The 23,245-nt window shown below is 43.0% G+C and overlaps 1 protein-coding gene across 2 annotated transcripts; it reads left to right on the top strand.

The window, feature by feature from the left end:
* The first annotated feature begins 1,092 nt into the window (after positions 1-1,092).
* Positions 1,093-22,721, top strand: Hikeshi (heat shock protein nuclear import factor hikeshi). 2 transcript variants are annotated; one of them, XM_038314270.1, is made up of 5 exons: positions 1,093-1,320; positions 6,255-6,492; positions 18,514-18,665; positions 20,912-21,030; positions 22,405-22,721. In XM_038314270.1, the coding sequence occupies exons 1-5, from the start codon at positions 1,291-1,293 to the stop codon at positions 22,457-22,459; spliced, it is 594 nt and encodes a 197-aa protein (XP_038170198.1). In that variant the 5' UTR covers positions 1,093-1,290; the 3' UTR covers positions 22,460-22,721. The 2 variants fall into 2 exon arrangements, with proteins under 2 accessions (XP_038170198.1, XP_038170199.1); XM_038314271.1 differs by lacking the exon at positions 1,093-1,320 and adding an exon at positions 17,528-17,563 and having other exon boundaries at positions 6,365-6,492.
* The last annotated feature ends 524 nt before the right edge of the window (positions 22,722-23,245 follow it).

Genomic DNA, 23,245 nt, shown 5'->3' with positions numbered 1-23,245 from the left:
AAACGCTATTCTTAGTGGCAGTCATCAGTTAAATGATCACTTAATCCTCACAAAACCCCTGAAAGACAAGTATACTGTTTTCATTTTGTAAATGAGCGACTGAAAGAGCTGGTTTACAGCTTGTCCGCAGTTGTACAGAAAAAACAGTGACGTTGGAAAGTGCTACAAGGAATATATGCAAGAAAAGAACACAACTGCTTGTTACAATTAGTACTTCTGATCTTTTTGGCTGGAGGCGGGAGGGGAGGTTCAAGAGTTCGAGGTTAACCTAAGCTATTTAATGAGACCGTGCCATAAAAAACAGCAGCGCTAGAGATGGATGGCTCAGCAGTTAAAAGCACTGGCTGCTCTTCCTGAGGTCCCGAGATTCAATTCCCAGCACCCACATGGAGGTTCACAACTGTCTGTAACGTTCAGGGATCCGACGCCTTCACACGGATTATCTTCAGGCGAAACATGAGTGCACATGAAATAAAAATAAATCATATAAAAAATACAGAAGCATTTCTGCGATAGTATTTGGCAGAAAGACCACAGGAATTGGATGAGGACTTGCCGCTCCCTGCACACCTCTGTCAAGTTTCTGAGCTGGTCTCGCTGAACTTCAATTTTCCTGACGTACAAAACGGAGATAATATTTACTCCACAGGGTTTTTTTTTTTTTTTGAGACAGGGTTTCCCTGTAGTTTCTAGAGCCTGTCCAGGAACTAGCTCTTGTAGACCAGGCTGGCCTCGAACTCAGAGATCCGCCTGCCTCTGCCTCCCGAGTGCTGGGATTAAAGGTGTGCGCCACCACCGCCCGGCTCTCCACAGGGTTTTGTAGGAAAGAGGCTGAGTGAAGCGATTCTGGTAAAGGCGCACTGATACTCTTAAAATGGTACTCAGACCCCAAAAACGTCTTCATTCACCCCCGCATGTGGAGCTTTTGATTCACGCAAGCCCCGAAAACGCGAACTAACATTCAAATTCTCCGGACTTGCCTCTCCGGAGGTCGGCGCACGGCACTCTGGGATTTGTAGTCTCGGTGAGATGCCGGCTCCTCCTTATGCCCTTAGAAGGAGGAAATGGATGCAAGACCCGGAAGTAGTCGTCCCCGAGCGGCAGGTTAGGGTGGGAGGGTCAGAGGTCGCCGGGCCAGAATGCGTTCCTGTGTTGCTATGTAGTGGAGGGGCACGTGCCCTCCTGCAAATTCCGGAAGGTTCTTGAGTTCAACTGGGACAGTGGCTGCGGAATTCCTGGTCTCCGGCCTGAGGTGCCCGCTGGCCGAGCAGAGGCGTCGCGGGCGCTACCATGTTTGGCTGCCTGGTGGCGGGGAGGCTGGTGAGGATGGCTCGGGCGGTGGCACGAAGGGGTCGGCGGCTGAGCCGGGTGGTGGCACGGTGCACGGTGCCCTGGACGCGGGGAAACCCCACTCGTGGTCGTCCCCCCCTTTTTTTTGGACCTGGGCGTGTGCGATGGGCAGTAGGACGCTTGCCCAACTCTTGTACGCCTTTGAATGGCTGTCAGGATATTAATGCCTATCATTGAGTGCGCATTTTGTTCTCCTTACTGGGCTGCGTGCTGTAATTGCTCGGTATTTCAGCCTTCAGCGTGGCGTTTATTTTGACATTTCGCCGTAGCCGTGGTAACTCCAGCGCTACTCATTCTCTCTTTTCAGTTCAGGAACTTAACGCTCAATAGAAAGTGTCCGTACTCGCTTAAATTGATAATGTCATTTAGAAGGAAAGCTGAGATTTGTAATCTAAAGCTAAGTGTTTTTCAGAGATTTTTTTAAATTGCCCGGGCAATGAGTTTCTGTCGGGTGTATTTGGAAGGCCCCCTTTTTGAAGTTTACTGACCCAGTTTGAAATTTTCCACCCTGTGTCAAATTATGCTTAAAATAATTGAAAGTTCGCTAGTAGAAATGATTGGAATTTAAGTGTGAGCCTTATGTGATAATTAGAGAAGGATTCGAGAGAAATGCTTCCTTATCAGTCAGAGGATGCACTTGCTTTTCCAGAGCGTTCGAATGAAATGAAATGAGTACCTGGAATTATTGGGGGAAGAACCCAGAGTAAATCTGGCTTGTTAGAAACTATCGGTATTTCCGTCTTGAGACTTGACTCCTTTACCTTCAGAGCTCTGTTTCTTTGCTTTGTTTCTCCCTGCTTTGTTAAATTTTGCAGCCTCTTTGTTAAACTGTGCTTCACGGATAGCAAGCAAGCAAGCTCTCTACTGCTCTCAGTCCGTTTTCACCAGCTTTTGAGAATGTATTCTGTACGGGCGGCTCTTAGGAAACCACGTGGTTCCGAAAAACCAGGGACTGCTAGCGTTAGAAGGCTTGTTTTCTGTCTCCATCTAATGGGAGGCCCCTGTGGAGGTGGGGGAGCCCTAACACTGGTGATCTCCTTTGGGGGAATGTCCCTGCTCTGGAATTGGAATACGAAAGAAACAATTTGAGATGAGTGTATCACTTAGATATCTGTCATTAATAAAGCCTGGCCTGGTGTCTCACACCTGTAATTCCAGCCATTCAAAAGGCGAGGGAGGAGGGTCACAGTTGCAAGACTGGCTCAGAAAAGAAAAGGGGAGAGCGTGTTGGACCTGGGTAGTGGTGGTGCACACCTTTAGTCCCGGCAGTGGGAGGCAGAGGCAGGTGGAGGAGCTCTGTGAGTTCCAGGACAGCCAGGGCTACACAGAGAAACCCTGTCTTAAAAACAAACAAAAAACAAGACAAAAAGGGTACTGGTGGTAGTTTTTGTTGTTGTTGTTTTTTGGGTTTTTTTTTTTTGTTTTTGTTTTTTGTTTTTTTTCAGTCCTAACTGGTCCGGAACTCACCTTGTAGACCAGGCAGGCCTTGAACTAAGAGCAGCCTGCCTCTGCCTCCCAAAGTGCTGGGGCTGAAGGGTGCCTCCACATCCGACTCAGAATTCTTGCTTAGTAACCCCAAGACTGGGTTCAAACCCCAGCACCACACACCACAAAACAAAAAAAAAAAACCAAAAAGTATGTTTTTAAAGAATTAAAAAACAAAATCGTGTGTGGAATCTGTATGTGTGAACTAATCTGAAGGGAAATTAGAGTTATCTGCTGTATTTGTTTGACATCAAATTTCTATAATAAATATCCAGTAGGTATTAAGATTTTTTTGGGGGGGGGTGATGTTTGGCTTTAAATTGTGTATCATTAGACACAAATGAAAATGCAGGACGAGTAGACATACTGACATCTGAGAACTTAGGCACATTGTAATCTTGTCAGAAAATCCACCTGTGAAAATTTATGAACCCAGTTTTCATTATTTGAGGGTTTTTTGTTTGTTTGTTTTGTTTTTTCCCTGTTTTCATGAGACAGGGCTTCTCTGTGCAGTCCTAGCTGTGCTGGAAGTTGCTCTGTAGAACATCCTAGCCTTCAACTCAGTGTTCCACCTGTCTGCCTTCTGAGCGCTGGAATTAAAAGCCTTTGTCATCACAACCAGCCTGAGGTTTTTTTCTTTAAGGAGAAAAATGCCCAAGGTGGGGGATGAGAAAGGTTCCCACTCCATTTTTCGTTTGTTTTAATTATGGTATGAAAGTATCTGGTTGGATATGGGGCACACCCCAGTCAACATCCCAGCACTTGGGAGATGGAGACAGGACACCAAGGAATTTGAGGTCAGTCTTGACTGCGTAGCTCACTCAAGGCCAACTTGGGTCACCCGCATAAGATCCTGTCTTAGGAAGGGAGATTGGAATATGGGTACAGATTTGTTTTTCATTTTATTTTTTTATGGTGAAAATTTTAAGTTGGGTCAGTAAATTTCATAAAAGGGAATCAGCTTGGCCTTAAACACTCGACCCAGTTGGGTATAGTGGCAGGTACCTGTAAGCCTGACACCTGGGAGGCAGAGGATTAGGGTTAAAGGTCATCCTCTGCTGTGCAATGAACTTGAGGCTGGTGCAGCCTACTTGACATCTTGGGATTTAGTTTAAGAACTTTATAGTAAGCCGGGCGGTGGTGGCGCACGCCTTTAATCCCAGCACTCGGGAGGCAGAGGCAGGCGGATCTCTGTGAGTTCGAGACCAGCCTGGTCTACAAGAGCTAGTTCCAGGACAGGCTCCAAAGCCACAGAGAAACCCTGTCTCGAAAAACCAAAAAAAAAAAAAAAAAAAAAAAAAAAAAAAGAGCTTTATAGTAGCAATTTGGTTTTTAAGATTTCTTGTATTGGTAGGGTAGAAAATTATAGAGAAGAAAAGGTAAGCATTTAAGTAGCAGAAAATACTCGGCACAGAAAATTAGTTGTATTAGATATTAAGAATTAAGTGTTTGGGTCAGGTGGGTCATGGTAGCACATGTCTTTAATTCCAGCACTCAGGCAGAGGCAGGCCTGGTCTGCAGAGTGAGTTCCAGGACAATTAGGGCTGTCCAGATAAACCCTCCCTCAGTAAATAAATAAACAAAGTCAGTGTTTGGTCTTCATAATAAGTGTAGTGATGCAGATTTGTTCTTTTGATGAATAGCCGTTACAATAAAACCAGAAACCTAACAAAACAAAACCCCTCAACCTTGTGTAAGCTAAAATATCCCAGTCCTCTCAGAATTGCTGTTTCTCTTTTGTGATGCACATGGATATAGCAATATTAGTACATAAGAAAAAAATTTTATGGGCTGGAGAGATGGCTCAGCGGTTAACAGCATTGCCTGCTCTTCCAAAGGTCCTGAGTTCAATTCCCGGCAACCACATGGTGGCTCACAACCATCTGTAATGAGGTCTGGTGCCCTCTTCTGGCCTGCAGGCATACACAGACAGAATATTGTATACATAATAAATAAATATTAAAAAAGAAAATTTTATGTACAACCAGCCTCCACCACACAGGATCTCATGTAGCCCAGGGTGGCTTCCAGCTTGCTATGTAGTGAAGGTTGGCCATGAGCTGCCGATTCTGTCTCTACTTCTCAGAGTACGCGCCACCATACCTGTTTAATCACCAGTTCCTCTTCTTCCCATACATTGTTTTCTTTAGTCTGAAGATTAAATGGTAGAGGTTAATCTTTGCAGCTAGTTCAACAGGATTTGGTTCCTGAGAACCTTTGGTTCCAAGATTTTTTAAAATCACTTTTAAAAATGATGCCATTAGCTGGGCGGTGGTGGCGCACGCCTTTAATCCCAGCACTCGGGAGGCAGAGGCAGGCAGATCTCTGTGAGTTCGAGGCCAGCCTGGTCTACAAGAGCTAGTTCCAGGACAGGCTCTAGAAACTACAGGGAAACCCTGTCTCGAAAAACCCAAAAAAAAAAAAAAATGATGCCATTACTTTGTTTCATGTGCATTTGTGTTTAAAAACATGTTTTTGAGCCAGGAGAGATATACAACATGATCTCAACCCTTCATTTGGAGAGTTACTGTGAGTCTGTGAGTTCCAGGCCAGCAGGAGGAGGGTGGGGGATGTACACAAGCCAGAACTAGGCCAGCCAGGGTTGCACAACAATATCTTGTTTCCAACAAAAATCATTGTTGATTGATTAATATTCAACTCATGCCTTAACCCCGTTATACCTCGTACCAGAAGGAAAGTATTGTAATGCAGGGTGGCGGATGGATGTCGTCACAGCATGGGTACTGCAGCAGGGGGCACCGCACAGCCTTGTCCCATTTCAGCTGGGAGTGGTTCTTGTAAGGCAGCTTACAGTGTTCTGTGGCTGTCCTGCTGCTGAGAGTGAATGGCGGGAGAAACCCTGCAAGCCTTGACCTTGGGTTATAAATAGAGTTTAGAGGATGAATTTGCTAATCCAGAATCATAGACTAATTGAGTACCCATTTTAATTACCTGACCCTCTGTCCTTCAGATTGAGGATAAAAGCCTAGGAGTGTTAAATTGAACACATTTTCATTTTTACAAGGTTTTTGTGTTTGAGACAGAGTCTCATGTAACCCAGGCTACCTCAAATTTGCTATGTAGCTGAGAAGGACCTCTCAAGTCCTGGGATAACAGGCATGTGCCACCATGTGCTCATTCTTACAATGTTCTTAAACCATAGTTACTTGTTTTGTAAGCAGAAATCCTTTAGGGAACTTCTGAGAGAATGGCAGTATTTTGAAAAGATTATATTTATTAAATGAACATTTTAAGGCTAAATACATGATTTCGGGTTTTCCGTTTATCTGGTGGTTTTGTATCAGGATGTTAGCTGACTGAGTGGTGTGACGTAGCGGCTGCTGGTGACAGTTTGTAGCAGCGCTGAAGGTGGACTGAGCGTCATGTTCTCAAACTAAGACTGCTTTCTTGTTTCCTAGGTGCAAACAGCTGCACAGCAAGTGGCAGAGGATAAATTTGTTTTTGACTTGCCTGATTATGAAAATATCAACCATGTTGTGGTTTTTATGCTGGGAACAATCCCATTTCCTGAGGGGATGGGAGGATCTGTCTACTTTTCCTATCCTGATTCAAATGGGGTGCCAGTATGGCAGCTCCTGGGATTTGTCACCAACGGGAAGCCAAGTGCCATCTTCAAAATATCAGGTCTTAAATCTGGTAAGAATAATACTCAAATGGTTTCATAGTTACGCTTTCTCCTAACCAGCATAACATGAAATACAGCTTTTAAGTTCTACCATGTTGTTCTGAGTAACAGTCTATATAATTCTCATGATACAGAAACATCTAGAAAGTGGGAAGTGAAAGCTCCCTGGGCACACCGTACTTGTCCTCTGGCCCTGAGGGAAACCATTCTTTACCGTGGACATTTCAGAGTTCCTGAGTATTTTAAATAGAGAAAGGTAGTCTCCCCAGAACCTGCATTTTGTAGTATGCATGTTTGTTTTAAGTACAAATAGATAAAAATACAACTGTATAGGAAATAAAGTGGAAATTCTTCCTTCATTAAAAATTTGAGCTCTTATGGCTCAGTTGGTAGTCCCTGGTCTCAAGCTCGGAAAAGGCCAGATGTGGTAGTCTGTGCTTGTCATTCCAGCAGAGACAGGTGTACCCAGTGGGTTTGCTGGGCAGCCAACCTAGCCAAACTGGCGAGCTCCAGGCCAGTGAGCAATCTATGGCAAATATAAGTTGGGAAGACTCAAGAAAACACAGATTACCTCTGGTCTCTACAGACATGCACTCACACATGTACTTGAACATGTTTACCTGAATGCATTCATAGTATATGTGTATACACATACCTGTGTATGTGAATATTCACATAGCTGTTTCAACTTTTATGTTGATCTCTGGTAGTCTTGTCTTGCCTCTGTTAACAATGAGGGACTTAATCTTCACTTTACACCTTGGAGTATTTTTGAAGAAGTGTGAAAATGAGCTGCGATTGGCTCTCGTCGCTCCCACTGATGCCCTGTTTCTCTGAGTCTAGGTGGAGGTGTGTAAACCTCTTCAGTGTGTCTCTTATAGAAATAGATACGGAGGCCAGTGAAAGCTGATTTAGGCAGCATAGGTAACAACATGTCCACAGACTTAACAAATAGGTGCCTGCTCCGGGAGTTTAATGATAACAGTTGAGCTCTTGTCTGCAGTAGTGGCTCAGTGGTTAAGAGCGCCGACTGCTCTTCCAGAGGACCCAGCACCCACATGGCAGCTCACAACTGTCTGTAACTCCAGTTCCAGGGGACCCGACACCCTAACCGGACATATATGCAGGCAAAAACACCAATGCACATAAAATAAAAATAAGACAGAAGAAAAGTAAAATGTAGCTGTGTTTGTAAACTAGTCCCGGGGAGAATGGAGTAGTGAGCTCTAGTTGGTTGGGGAAGTTTCTGGAGGAGACAGTATTACTGCTCTTGGGAAGAGCTTGTCAGGCCTTTGGGACCTATTGGCATTCTTTTCTAGGAGAAGACACAATTTCTCAGTGAAGGGGTAAGAATTTGAGAATGCGCTATGCTCAGAATGGCACAAAGCAAGAAAGAGTCTGTGTGGCAAGGATAGGTGTGGATCATAAATCGAATGGTACAGACCTGTTTGCTGATGCTTTACGAAGGTCGTGCACTAGGATGCAAACAATTGACTTGAGAAAATGGAAGTTCTGTGAATACTGAATAGGTTGAGTGATTAGGATTGTTACCTGCATAGAAACACAAAGAAATTTGAGCTGCTATTATAGTTTTCATTATTAAATTCTCTGATGTATACGATATTAGATGAGGTAAATATTCTCATCATCCAGCTTCAAAAATGTCCAGTTTATAGATATTATTTAGTTTAAATTTCTGCTCACTTCTCTGTTTTGATACAATTGGAAGCAAGAGTCCTAAATCACAACTAAACTATAAATATGTTAGTATCTTCTTTGAAAGATAAATTTTAAGAACTTGTCTATCTGTCTGTCTGTCTGTTTGTTTGTCTTGGTTATTCAAAACAGGGTTTCTCTGTGTAGCTTTGGAGCCTATCCCAGAACTCGGATGTGTAGACCAGGCTGGCCTCAAACTTACTTTAATCCCCAAGTTCTGGGATTAAAGGCGTGCGCCACCACCACCCAGCTAAGAATGTATACTTTCTAAGAATGTATAAGGCTGAGAATGTATACTTCAGTGGTCAGAGCCCTTGCCTCCCGTGTACAAGGCTCTGGGTTCAAGGCCAAGGACCACAGTGTTGACTCATCCCACGGAGGGCATCTCCCCACGCTATGTCACTTTGCTGGAGTTCAGGCTTGTCCTGTGGGTAGGGCTGCCTGTCTTACCACACCTGTTGAGAATTCTGTTCCCCTGTGCCCACACTCTCTATCCCTTTCCACTTGATGTTCGTTCATTTCTTGCTTTTTCCAGCCACCTTGCCGCCTTCTGGGGATTTCTTAAGTTCTTACCTCTCTCACTGACACGGTCTGCCCTGGTTCACTAGTTTCTCGTTCCCTGCCTGGTGCTGCTCTCTCACCCTGTGGGGCCTGCTTCTTCTTCCTTACATCCATTCTCTATGTATCCTCCCCAGGGTAGGCACCTACCGATCTATTTTCTGATGTCATAAACTAAACATATTTTCTAGAATTATATAAATGATAGCATATGTATGTACTTTTTTGGTAGGTGACTTCTTTAATTGAGCACAATTAGTTTTGGAATCCTCTGTATTATAGTATCACTAGTTCATTTCTCTTGTTGTTGAATTACAAGCTGCTCTCTTAATAGAATCATGCCATCCGAAGCTTAAGTGTGGCGCGTTTCTACTGCGAACCATTGGATTATTTGTGTATGTTGTGCATTTAGCACACATTAATATAGACTGGCATATTACCCGGACAGCTCACTGCTAGGGAACACTGCATTGATGTTGGACACACACTGCAGTTTCTTTATCCCCCCCCCCCCCCCCTTTCCTTTTCACTGTGGAGCCGTGGTTGGCCTGGATCTGACCAGTTAGAACAGATTAGCCCTGAACTCACTGAGATCAACCTGCCTTTGACTCCCAAATCCTGAGAATAATGGTGTGTGCTGCCATGTCAGGCTGTCCATGAATGACTTAGGAACTTTTGGAATATTTCTAGGTAATTGGGTCATGAAGTCAGTTGCTCAGTAGGTGAAGGCATTTGCCACCAGGCCTGATGATCTGAACTCAATTTCTAGGACCCAGGTGTAGAAGGAGAGGACTGACTCCGGCAAGTTGTTCTCTGACCTTTGACCTCAGCACCTATGCTGTGGCACAAGTAAAAATTTTTTTCTTTTTAGTTTTTCGAGACAGGGTTTCTCTGTGTAACAGCCCTAGCTGTCCTGGAACTAGCTCTTGTAGAGCAGCTAGCCTTAGCCTTGAACTCTCAGAGATACCTGCCTCTGCCTCCCAAGTGCTGGGATTAAAGGCGTGCGCCTGGCATGTATATGAACTTTTGTATGATGTTTGCTTATGCTGCTTTCGGGTCCACACTGAGGAGTAGAATGACTGGATAGTGTGGTGCTCGGTACCTTACTATTGAAGACACCAAATTCTTGCCAGCCCTTGGTGCTAATTAGTATTTTTAGTAGAGTACCCCATTGTGTTTTTAATACACATTTTTGTAATGTTTAGTTATATTGAGAAATCCTTTTCATGTACTTTTTTTTTCTTTTTTTTTTCTTTTGTCTTCAAAGACAGGGTTTTTCTGTGTAGCCTTAGCTGTCCTGGAAGGTTGCTTTGTACACCAGGCTGGCCTCTGCCTCTCAAGTTCTGGGATTAAAGGTGTGCACCCCCTGGGGGCTGGAGAGATGGCTCAGAGGTTAAGAGCATTGCCTGCTCTTCTCACAACCATCTGTAATGGGGTCTGGTGCCCTCTTCTGGCCTGCGGGCATACAGACAGACAATATTGCATACCAAATAAATAAATAAATGAATGAATGAATGTTTTAAAAAAAGGTATGCACCCCTACCTGATTCTTTCATTGCCTTTTGAGGTCTATGAAACTTCTTTGATGAGTGTGCAGATCCTTAGATCTCTCTCCCACACCATCCTTTCCCTATCCCTCCCCCTACCACCATCCATCCCCGACCCCCCCCCCCCCATTCTCTCTCTTGCTCTCCTTCTTTTCCTTTCCTCCTTAGTCAGGAGCATTTGGCATGTACTTTAGGAGTGTCTGAAACCTGAGACTTTTCTACATCAGCCTCCCAGGTACAGATTACAGGATAGTCTGCTACTTCTAGAAGTTACTTTAGAAAGGTCTCTGCATGAGTTCTTTATCAGATTTATGGTCTGAAAATACCCCCTCCCCCGTTTTTTAATACTTTTTTCTTTTTGTGGTATGTTTATTTAATAGAAGTTTACATTTTTGGTATAGTCTGTGTGGATTGTTTTTTATTTCTGACCAGTACAAAGTATGTTTTGAAAGTCTTTCTCTTTTCTTTTTAATTCTTGGCAAATAGGTATCTAGTTCCAGCACAATGTGTTTAAAAGACAGTGAAGAAGAGCAAATTGTCCTGTCGTTGAGCATGTTCATTTGGTATTTATTTGGGAGTTCTTCCCGCTTTTTGTTTTAAAAGTAAAATATAAACAGTTCTGGTTGTCCTGAAACTAGCACTGCAGACCAGGCTGTTCTCAAACTCACATGTACCACCACTGCCTTGCTGGAAATAGATATTTTTATAGTGTTTTTTAAACAATAGAACCTTAGTTGGAGAATGATGGAAAGATCGGATGATATATATTATAAAAGGGGCTACTAGATTGGCTTATACAAAGGGGCTTGGATACTTACTCTGCCTGTTTTCTACAAAGTTGGAATTTACACAATTTTTTTCCGGAGTCCACTAACAGAGGCAAAAACGCTATTTCCTTACTTTTGTTTGGACTTAGTTTGTTCACGACAGCATTTCATTTCCAGGGTGCCCTGAGGATTTCCCTAGTGGTCTACATCTTTAGTTTTCTCGAGTCCTCATCCTGGCCATAGTCTTCTGTTGTGTAGCTAGCTGTCTCATTAACATAAAGACACTGTATCAACTCAAAATCCATTCCACATATACCTAGTGTGTCTCTCAAGTTTTATATTAACATTGACGATTGGTTTTTTCACTTGTTTTTTTTTTTAAATGCCATGACTTGAATTCTGAAAGTAGTATTAATATTAAGAATCTTCAGAAAATTTGACACTGCTTTCAGCATTCAGAGTCAACTGAAAACTGGTTCAAGCATCTGTTAAAACCTGTAACAGTGCCGGGTAGTGGTGGCGGCGGCAGCGGCAGCGGCGTATGCCTTTAATCCCAGCAGTTGGGAGTCAGAGGCAGGTGGATCTCAGTGAGTCTGAGGCCAGCCTGTCTACAAAGCGAGTTCCAGGGCAGCCAGGACAATTACACAGAGAAACCCTGTCTCAAAAAATAAAAACAAAAAACCAAACCTATAAACAGCTGGGAATGATGAAATGTTAAGTTTTGGGTTGTGATAAATCAGGAGTTCGAGCATGATATTTTTAAAATTCTAATTTAAAATTTTGATTCTGGAAGTAGAAAGTGGCTTTGACAAAGATAAGTAAGCAATCAGAAAAAAAATAAGTCAGTAATGTATGTTTATCCCTATGTGCATTTGTCAGAGATGAATGTTTGCAGAGTTCATGTACTGTTTGAAGGGTTTGCTGAAGCCACATGCACATACCGTTCATACACGCAAAGCCAATATCAAACCTTCCTTTTCTCTGTAGGTTAACTATTTGTAAAGTGTCTCAAGAGACAAGGAGGAAATAGCGCAATGCCTCAGTCAGGGAGCATTCCAGTGACATCTGCAGTGGAGCATTATATGGAGAATGGGAAGCAGAAGAGGCCAAGATTGGAAGAGCAGGTGGGGGAATAGGACCTTAGGTCAGACGTGAAAACACTTACATGGCGCTTGACAATTACATTTGTAAAATATGTGTGCAGCACTTTTAACATGTGATTATGCTTGATAAAATAATAAGTAGTTGCTCAAAGTGCCTGTGGCATAAGAGAAGTATGAGTAAGTACTGTAGTAGGGTTTATAAACTACAGACCTTGTTGTTGAGAGGATTGTATTTTGTGTTCCAGGCCTTCAGAGTAAATTGGGTACCTTACCCTGTAGTTGAGTTTTCCTTATAATGTTTCGACCAAAGCCTGATTATGAGATACAATTAGTTTGAAATTCAAGTTTTAAAATACCAGTTCTAGAGGCTGGAGAGATGGCTCAGTGGTTAAGAGCCCTCACTGATATGCAGAGAACCTGGGTTCAGTTCCCAGCACCTCGAGCAGCTCAGTTTGTCTCTAACTAGTTCCAGAGGATCTGAAGCTCCGCTCTGGTCTCCATGGGCTTCAAGCACATATATGGTGCACACACATACATGCAGTCACTCATCCAAATATAAATAAATCTTTACAAAAACCTCATCTGCAAGTTTTTCACACTAGGGATTATGTATATGTGTGATATGAATGTGAGGCAAGCTTTCTACCACTGAGTTACATCCCTAACCCTGTGTCAGAGATTGAAGACTTTGTTTTGAAAAAAGAAGTTAAGAAATTAGTGTAAAATATAAGAATTGTACAAAAATTCCTTATGCTTCCCCTACATTTATCGTTTTTGCCTTTCGTCATTATCTAGATAAAAAGTTATATATATTTCTTTGTGTGTGTGTGTGTGTGTGTGTTATGCATGTGCATTTGTGCCTTGCCGCCTGTGTGGGGGCTGGGGATTGCTTCTTTCCTTCCACCGGGGAGACCCTGGGATTGAACTCTGTCAGACGTGGAGTCAAGTGCATTTACCTGCTGAGCCTTCATTGGCCCTATAGACATTTGCTTTTCTTCTGGAAGTTTTGAGAATACAATGTTCTTGCTGTTCTTTACTCCTGAATGTGTGAGCTTACATTTCATAGGTAGGTGCAGGGCATCATCTTGCTGTGGAAATACAGTATAATCAGGTTCAGCATTAATGCAAACACAGCGCTCTCCTTTAATTCGCAGTGTGTAGTACTTTTGTCATTTGTCCCCCAAATGCCTTCTGTACCTGTTCACTGTTCTTCGTCTGAGATGCAAGCAGGGTCGTGCATCGCGTACACGTGTTATGTTACACCTCTAGTCTGCTCTTTCATAACAGTATCATACCTGAGAAAGAAGGCTGGAGATTGTTTTATAAATCTTCATTTGACTTACCTTCTCTTTTTTCTCCACTCTTCCTCCCTGCACCCCACTTTCTTTTTCTCTTTCAGTTTTTTGAGACACAGTCTCATTCTGTAGCCCTAGCTTGCCTGGAGCTCCCTTTGTAGATCTCCCTGGCCTCCAGCTCATAGACCCACCTGCCTAGTGCTGGGATTAAAGGTGCGTGACATCACGCCTGGCCCTGATCACTTCCTTATAATTCTGCCCTTTTCTTTTCTGGCTTGCTGCTGTATTTTAGCGAGACTGCTCTTAGCCTTCCTCTATGTGGTGTAAATGAGTTCTTGTTCAATTCAGTCGCCAGAAGGGACACTTGTACTAACTCTAGCTTTGTTTGAAAATTGGGTTGAGTTTGTCAGGAAGGGGCGGAAACATCTCAAGATGCCACTATTAGTCTATGTTCATGGTGGAGGGGGGCTGGTGATTCAGACTGGAACCCTCCCACACGTCCCGGCTCACGTCACTGAGTGGTTTGATTGTGAGTAAGGACTAAAAATGACTAGAGTGCCTACCCACTAGTTTGGTGGAAACGGGCCGGATAATGAGCTAGAATGGCTGTGACTTTGGAGTTGGCCTTCTCTGATTTTTCTCCTCAGTGGTACTTGTTCCTGGGTGTGCATTCTTTTTTGCCATGAGCTCTGTTTTTGTGCCATCCCCCAATGTGTGTTTGTGTGTGTGCCTGTATGTGTGGGGCATGTATGCTCTTGCCTGTGCTTAGAGGCTAGAGCAGGACTTGGGGTGTCTTTCTTTTTAACTTTCTGCCTCACTGTTGAGAGACAGGGTCTCTTACTGAACGTGAAACACCACCTGCTAGAGAGCTACATCCAGGTATCTGCATGTTGGCCCTGTATCCCCATGCTGTGGTGTTAGGTACACACTGCCTCAGGTCTAGTTCAGATCTCCCTCTCTGAGCCACATCTCCAGGTTCATGGTTTTTGTTGGTGGTTGGTTTTATTTTTGAGACATGATCTTAGGTAGCCCAGGGTGGCCTCAAACTCCCTATGTAGCTAAAGATGGACTTAAACTTCTGTCTCTACCTTCCTAGGGCAGGAATACAGGTGCACCCTGTCATGCCCAGGTGCCACGGTGTCTTGCTGTGCTGCCCAAACTGGTCTCAAAACTCAGGGTCCAAGGAATCTTCCTGTCTCAATCACCTGAGTAGAGGGACTGGTGGCATGTGCCCCCACATCTAGCTCCAGGTGTGTGCTTTCGATCATAGAGGAGAATTCCCACAAAATGGAAATAATAGCTACAGTGCAAGGTCTTTTGCAAACATTAAATGTAGTGCCTGCAAAATGCAAGGATATGATATAAGATTTGTAAATGGCACAGTTGGTGTTCTCACAGAGTTGTGATATGCCGGTGCCACAGAGGTGCCAGCATCACCCGATAAACTGGCTGTAGTGCTGTCCCCACCTTAACCAGTTCAAGGCCAGCCTGGGCTACACGAAATGTCTCTAGAAACAAAACCAGAAGTCACCCAGATAATGAAACTTGTTCAGAATAGTTAGGTGACAGGATTGCCCCATAGAGTTTAAGCTGGTTGAGAGTAGGAACTATTAATATCTCCTTATTTGGAAGAGTTTGGACATTTCTGTACAGATATGTTAAAACATCAAGTATGTTACCATTATGTAAGTTAATGTATTTGCTGATTTTTGTTTGTTTGTTTGTTTGTTTTTGTTTTTTCAAGACAAAGTTTCTCAGCTTTGGAGCCTGTCTTGGAACTAGCTCTTGTAGACCAGGCTGACCTCAAACTCAGAGATCTGCCTGCCAAGTGCAGGGATTAAAGGCATGTGCGCTACCACTGCCTGGCGAAAAATGTATTTTCATGCTTGTTTTTCTATTAATAAATATGAAGCAAAGAGGTTTTTAAATATATATATTTTATATATATTATATAAAAGATATTGTATAGTACTATGTATTAAAATATATCACGTATGTTAATATACTAATATATATATTAGTATATATATATATATATATATATATATATATATGATTTGAAATCTTTCTTTCCAGCACCGAGAGTGCTGTTGAGATGTTTCATGTAAGCTGCCGCACACATTGTCACGTTCAGACGTCACTGTGGCAACTGCTTTCCTTTCTCTTGAGCATTCTCGCCTTCTTTGGCTGCTGCGTGCACATATAGCGTCTGAAACAGTGGACTGGTAGCTTTTTAGTTTTTCTCTTGAGCGCTTAATTAGATGACTTATATTTCATGATTTTATCCTTTTATTGACGTCTTTGGAAGAACAGAGGGAATCTTACATACACAACTTTGGGTGTTCTCCTAGGAGATGCCCACCTTGGTTTTGAGACAGTGTCTTCCACGGGGACCTGGGTCTCACCAGCTAGGGTAGGTTGGCTGGCTGGTGCTGCGGTTATAAGTGTGAGCCACCATACATGGCTTTTTATGTGCAAGCTGGGCTTAAATTCAGGTCCCTGTGGTTACTAGGCAACCAATTTGCCAACTGAGCCATCACCTCAACCCCTTTACTTATATGCATTTTTAATAGAGTAGAGGCTTATTTTTATCTTGGAGTTACAGAAGTCCAGTGGGTCATTTTTGAAATCTAAGATGTATTTGAGGCTGTGTTACGATTGCAGTATCTCATGTACTGCGGCAGTCACTCAGAAATTGTTTCACTTCAGTCATCACTGATTTTTAACCATGCTAAAAGAAAAAGGGTTGAACTGAAAGATGGAGGAATGACGGAGGTTAGCTAGCTGTTTTGAAAAGGGAGGGGTCACACAGTAAATGCTTTCTATACCGCAGGTGATCTCTACGGCATATCTATCTTTAAACAACTTTAAACATTTAAGCTGCATTCTTAGGTCCCAGGTCATACAGAAATGGGATGTGAGCCAGATTTACCATTGCACTGACATGTAACCTTCGTAGAGCAGTTTTCTGTTATGTAATCTTATTTATTTATTTGGTTTTGAGACAAAGTCTCTATGTAGCCCTGGCTATCCTGGAACTCACTGTATAGGCCAGGCTGGTCTCAACTCACAGAGATCCAGCTACCTCTTCACCCCACATGCTGGGACTAAAGGTGTGTGTCACCATGCCCAGCCCCAGTTATGCCATCTTTAAAGGAGACTGCAGACATGATCTTCATGGTCACCTTTTATTGAGCAGAATCTGGGACTTACACTTTTCAGACTTTGTTCATATGGTATAAGAAAGAAATGGACAGAGGAAGTTTTATAGTTTGACAAATTCAGGACAAATAAAAGAAAAATGCATTCTAGAAGTTGCTATGTTAGCAGATTCTTAGCTCCTGTGTCTTAGATGATAATCTCCTCAATTGAGTCTCCCCAAGTAAGTATCGAGCTCTGAGGACCCAAAGGAAATATGGTACTTTACTCAGCCATTTAAGAACTTATCACACAATATTTGGTAATATTTGGTGAACATGGCTACAGATTCTGAATGTGGGGTTATGTGCAAAGGTAATTCAAGTAAACAAAGGTGAAGAAGCCATTAGGTTGCTGTGTGAGTTTCTTGTCCCCCTGAGCATAGCGACTTAAGGAGGGAAGGGTTAGCCTGCCTGGAAGGCGTGGCAGCAGGAGTGAGGAGTCCCATTGTCTCCAGTCAAGAAGAAACGGTGGATGCTTGTGCTCAGCCCAGGGCTCCAGCGCATTGAATAATACTCCACATTCAGGACGGGTGCTCGGTTAGCTTTAAACATTTCAGTTTGACACAGCTGGCAGTCATCCGAGAGGCCTCTCGGGTGTTAAACTTCTGGATCAGGTTAGGCTGGACATGTCTGTGAGGGATTGTGTTGATAGTTGGTCCAGAAGTGCCTAGCCCGCTGTGGGTGGTCCCATTCCCGAGGCACATGGTCCTTGGCTGTATGAGTATGATCCTGAGATCAATCAGCAAGCAGTGTTTTCCATGGTTTCTGCTTCCAGCTCCATTTTGAGTTCCTGCCCTAACATCCCTTAATGCTGGACTGTAACTTGAAATTGTAAGCCAAATTTTCCTTTCCTTCCCTAGGTGGCTTTTGATCAGAGTGCTTTATCATGGCAACAGGTAGGAAACTTGAATCATGGGTCTGCCCATTTAGTTAGGCTAGTCTAGGTAATCCCTCACAGTGTGTATGTTTGTTGTCTCTTGGTCCTGTCAAGTTGACAGTTGGGAGCTATCATAAATTTGTCATTCTTGAAGAGCTATTTAATTTTATTTTTTATATTTAAATTTATCATGTGTATGCCATAGCATGTCAGAGGACAACTCGGAGACTTCATTGTTCTCCTTTTATTTTGGGGATTCTGTAGATAGAACTCAGGTGTTCTTGGCGGCAGGCGCCTTCACCCTCTGAACTGTCTTGCTGGTTCTCTTAATTCATTTTTATGTATTTATTTATTGTCTGTTGGTGTGAGTCCTCCACAGGGTACATATGGAGATTGGAGGACAACTTGAAGGGCTTGGGTTCCAGAGACCTTCAGTCTTGGTGGCAAGCCCCTTTTCCACTGAGCCATCTCGCTGACCCATGGTTGGCCATTCTTAATGAAGTTTACAGATGTAAAGATGAGAGTGTCTTGCATATTATGGGTAGAGAAGATGATCTTCCTTCCTTCAGCCAATTCTGAGCCTCTGAAGGTTTCAGAGTTTCAAGCTTTGAAGCGTGCACTTGGCGCAGAAAGAGAAGAGGACGTGGTCATGGACAACCGCTCAGAGACCTGGTTTATGGATATATTACCCTATGTTGTGTGGCTCTTCCTGGGGAGATGTGTTGGAGCTGGGGTTCATACTCAAGTCCAGCTGGCCTGAGTTTCCTTTCCGATGAGCTTCATCAGTAGAGTTACAGCGAGCAGGCCTTCAGGTCCACAGCAACTGTCGCAGGTAGCAGAACAGGCACAGAACGAGACAGGAGACATCCAGTGACCGAATCATAAAGAAAAATTTAATATTTTCAACGTGTTCAATCAGGGAACATCCTTACGTTAGTCTGAAATCTAGTACCTGTGAATGTCTTCCAGGCGAAGGAAGCCAGCACCCATTTGGAGCCATGAATATTGTGCGGACCCCATCTGTGGCTCAGATTGGCATTTCGGTGGAGCTGTTGGACAGTCTGGCTCAGCAGACTCCTGTGGGCAGCGCTGCTGTGTCCTCGGTTGACTCCTTCACGCAGGTAGAGCACACAGGCTTTATTCCTTTTTCTGCCTTCGCCCCCATTGGGTATAGTGACAAATTGTCTATCTTTATGGTGTTTAAGATAATGTTTGGGTATATGTCACTTTGTGAAGTAACTAAAGCTGGGTAGCATGTCTGTGATGGTACATTCTTCCTTGTGTAAGCATACTTGAGAGCTGATGTCATAGCAGATTTCAAGTATACTTTCAATGTACAATCTTCTGTTGCACATAAACTTTGTACGCTTTGACCAACTCCCCCTGTTTCCCCTAGCCCTCTGCAGCCACCATTCTCCTGTCTGCTTCTGTGAGTTCATAAGCTTTTTGAGCTTTTAAATAAAGCACTTGTACTTTTATTGAACATTTGATTTTAGAGTATTTTAAGTACATGAATTACAGAGAATAAGTTAGGTATTCATGGACTTTTATTGTGTACTTACTCAGTGTCAAGCGTTTTTAAAATACAAATAGACACAAAAAAAGTAGGCAAAATAAAGTCACACCTGTCCTTGTAGACTTTTAAGCCTCTTGTCCCCCATTTGTTACATTCTCTTATCTACTGATTTCTGGGTTTTCTCCTCCCTTCTCTTTTGCATATATTTTTTTGTTTCCAGTTCTAATTTGTGCCCAGAGTCTGCAAGTATAATACTACTTTGATATTCTAGAGCCATTCCTCTCCAATCGCTCGCTCTCTCTCTCTCTCTCTCTCTCTCTCTCTCTCTCTCTCTCTCTCTCTCTCTCTCTCTCTCTCTCTCTCTCTCTCTCTCTCTCTCTCTCATTTTATTTTTTGAGACAGAGATTCTTCGTGTAGTCCTGCTTGTCCTGGATCTAGCTCATGCTGGCCTTGAACTCACAGAGATTAGATTCACTTGCCTCTGCCTCCTAAGTGCTGGGATAAAAGGTATGCATCACCACCACCCGGCTTTTCTTTTTCTTTCTAAAAAAAAATTTGTTTTCCTATGGTGAATTGGTTATTTGGGCTTCTTATAATCTCTTTGGATTCTTTTCTTTTACAGTTGGTATAGAAGTTCTTTTATTCCTCTTCTGTGCTGAATTCCATTTTTCCCCTCTGGATGTTGTTTTACAAATTACCCCCTCCCAGAGTAATAACATCTTTGTCCTGTCTCAGGTCACATATGCTCAAGTATGTCTTGGATTCTTTTATTCCAGGTAGTTTATTTACCCGCCTCTTTGCGGAAAGTTTTGTTTTTCTTTTTGTTGTTCTGAGACAAGGTCTCACTATGTAGTCCTGACTGGCCTGGAAATCCCTGTGTAGACCAGGCTGGCTTTGAACCTTACTGTGCTTCCTGAGTGCTGGATTAAAGGTGTATGCACCACTGCCTGCCAGTTAAGTCTTAATGTCTAATGGTGCAGGCTCCTTCTCATCGTCAGAATAGGCCTAGGTATTGTTCCTAATAATTTGTTTTTGTTTTTGTTTTGTTTTGTTTTTTGAGACAGGGTTTCTCTCTAGCTATGGATCCTGTTCTGGAACTTGTTCTGTAGACCAGGCTTACCTCGAACCCACAAAGATCTGCCTGCCTCTGCCTCCTGAATGCTGGGATTAAAGGCGTGTGCCACCACTGCCTGGCTAAGCTTATTTATTTGTTTGTTTGTTTGTTTGTTTGTTTTGTACGAGTGTTTTGTCTGCATGTATTCCTGCATTACAGAAGAGGGCATTCGAACCCCTTGAAGATGGTTGCGAGCCACCATGTGGTTGCTGGGAATTGAACTCGGAACCTCTGGAAGAGCACCCAATGCTCTTAACCGCTGAGTTCTCTCTCCAGCTCAATAGTTAAGCTTTTATAGGTCTGTCAAGACCTAGACCTCGTAGAGGTGGTGGTTGGGGGAGAGTGTGTAAGAGGGTGTGCAGACATTAATGTGAAAGAGGTTCGAAGGAAGAGTTCCCCTTCATTCTTGCAGACCAAGTCTCCGCACGACCACCTAAGCCTTCCTCGCCAGACTGTCTTAGATCTTACTTGGTTCCGCTCTGTACTACAAATGCAGAGCCCCTGTCTCTAGCACTGGCTGGCCCGAACTGTGTAGACCAAGTTGGCCTGGAACTGATAGAAATCTGTCTGCCACTGCCTCTTGAGTGCTGAATTAAAAGTATGTGCTACCACACCTGGCTGTCTTAGAGCGTATATTCCTTAGGACCGAGTTAATACAGGAATATTTTTAATAAAAGTATTGATGTCTAAACTGAATATCTAGTGTAATTCACTAACATCAGTTATTAACTTTTCAGTTCACACAGAAGATGTTGGACAACTTCTACAATTTTGCTTCATCATTTGCTCTCTCTCAGGCCCAGATGACACCAAATCCATCTGAAATGTTCATCCCAGCAAATGTGGTTCTGAAATGGTATGAGACAATTTCAGTCTCTAGTATTACGGCTTTAGTAACTATGTATATATTGTCTGTGACTGTCTTTCATCTTTGAGAGGTAAACATAGTCTTTTACTGTGGATATCAAGATATGTTAATATATTGCATATCAATAGTGTATGTTCTGTAGTGGAATAGTTCATACCCTAAATATCCTCTCACATATTAGCCATTAGGAATTCTTTTTTTTTGTTTGTTTTTTTTTTGTTTGTTTTTTTTTTTTTTTGTTTTTTTTCGAGACAGGGTTTCTCTGTAGCTTTGGAGCCTGTCCTGGAACTAGCTCTTGTAGACCAGGCTGGTCTTGAACTCACAGAGATCCGCCTGCCTCTGCCTCCCGAGTGCTGGGATTAAAGGTGTGCGCCACCACCGCCCGGCGGCCATTAGGAATTCTTAAAGATGGAAAGATAATTGTCTGTGTTTTAGGCATCACGATTAGCGATGATATATTGTGTATATGTTGAGTTAGAAATACTATACTGACACTTAGACGTTAGATCAAAGCGTTTTCTCCATGGAGCTGGAGAGATGACTCAGTGGTTAAGAGACTTGCTGTTCTGCCAGAGGGCCGGGGTTCTAGTTCCCCATACAACCAGCCGTGACTCCGGTTTCAGAGGAGCTGATGTCTTCTGGCCCCCGTAGACATCACACCCGGTACACAGGTGAAAGTCAGCATACCAGGCGTCATGTGGCTGGCACTGCAACTTGAAATATGACTATTAAATATTTTTCTCTGGCTTCCTATATTTTGTAGGAATTTTTTTCACTTTGAATGTCCAGTGGGGAGCTGTTCAGGAAGCTTTGTAGGAGGTGGTACTTTGCTCTAGCAAGGGTCCCTGGAGTATATGGGGTTTGTGTTTTGCCCCAGTGTGGCTGTGGCTTTGAGCAAACTGCTTCCAGGGATCTGCAGTTTCTGCGGTGATTCCTTTCCTTGATTTTCTAGCATGAGATGTCTGATTGCAGAGGTGGAGGAGGTTGCTGTTCTCTGCTGAGAGCTGTCAGTCCCGTCTCACCCTAGGTCACTGTTCTTGCTTTTATAGTGAAAACGTCGAGAGCTGCTTTCTACTTTTTGTTTTGTTTTGTTTTGTTTTTTTGAGACGGGGTTTTTCTGTAGCTTTGGAGCCTGTCCTGGAACTAGCTCAATAGACCAGGCTGGCCTCGAACTCACAGAGATGAGTAGATTGGAACTCATCTCTGTGAGTTCGAGGCCAGCCTGGTCTATTTTCTACTTTTTTTAAAATCATAGTTTTTTTTTTTTTAAGTGACATAAAATTATTTTTGATAAAAGTTTTTTGGTAAGTTATGAAATTGTGATGAAAATGTTCTTATATAAATCCGGATTTTCTTTTCTAGGTATGAAAACTTTCAGAGACGACTGGCACAGAACCCTCTCTTTTGGAAAACATAATTTGAATAAAATAATTTGTCATGTCATTTAAAAGCATGAAGTCAAAGGGGTCATGAAGCCTACCTTTCAAAACTGCTCAGTGACTATGAAACTTACCCAAAACCCCTATAAACATTAGAAACACCGAATGAGGAAAATGTCCAGTATTGATTACCTTTTCCCTTAGAAGTGTGAAATACTTCTTGGAGGCAAACGTTTTGTATCGACTGTTACTCATTTCTTAAAATAAAACCTACTCACAGTAGTAGTATTTGAAATGCCATTGCATGTGTAACCTTTCCTTCATCCCCACAGTGTTTTACCAGAGTAGCTAACTTGGTTGGTTGGTTCATTTTAAGGGTCTTGTGTGCCCCAGGATAGCCAGAAGCAAATTGATTACATGCTTGATTCACTGTGTCCTCCTGCTTAGTTAACTTTAAGTCAGCTGTTTCACAATTGGGAACTTTTGAGAACATGTCAAAAATGTGTTTTAAAATGGGAAAATTATGGTGGTGGTGGCACACACCTTTGATCCCAGCACTCAAGAGGCAGAGGCAGGTGGATCTCCATGAGTTCGAGGCCAGCCTGGTCTACAAGGTAGGCTCCAAAGCTACAGAGAAACCCAGTCTCAAAAAAAGTGTGTGTGGGGGGAATTATCTTCAGGGAGTTTTCTTTCCTCTTCTTCCCACTCCCACCCGTGTGTGTGTGTGTGTGTGTGTGTGTTGGTTTGGAGACAGGGTCTCATGTGGCCCATGCTAGTCTCAGAACTCCCTTTGTAGTTAAGAATGCTCTTGAGCTCCTGAGGCC

This window comes from Arvicola amphibius, chromosome 12 (genome assembly GCF_903992535.2).
Source record: "Arvicola amphibius chromosome 12, mArvAmp1.2, whole genome shotgun sequence".
In the NCBI taxonomy this organism is placed as follows: Eukaryota; Metazoa; Chordata; class Mammalia; order Rodentia; family Cricetidae; genus Arvicola; species Arvicola amphibius.
Note: the sequence above shows the minus strand (reverse complement) of the source record. Positions and strands in the feature narration are given on the sequence as shown.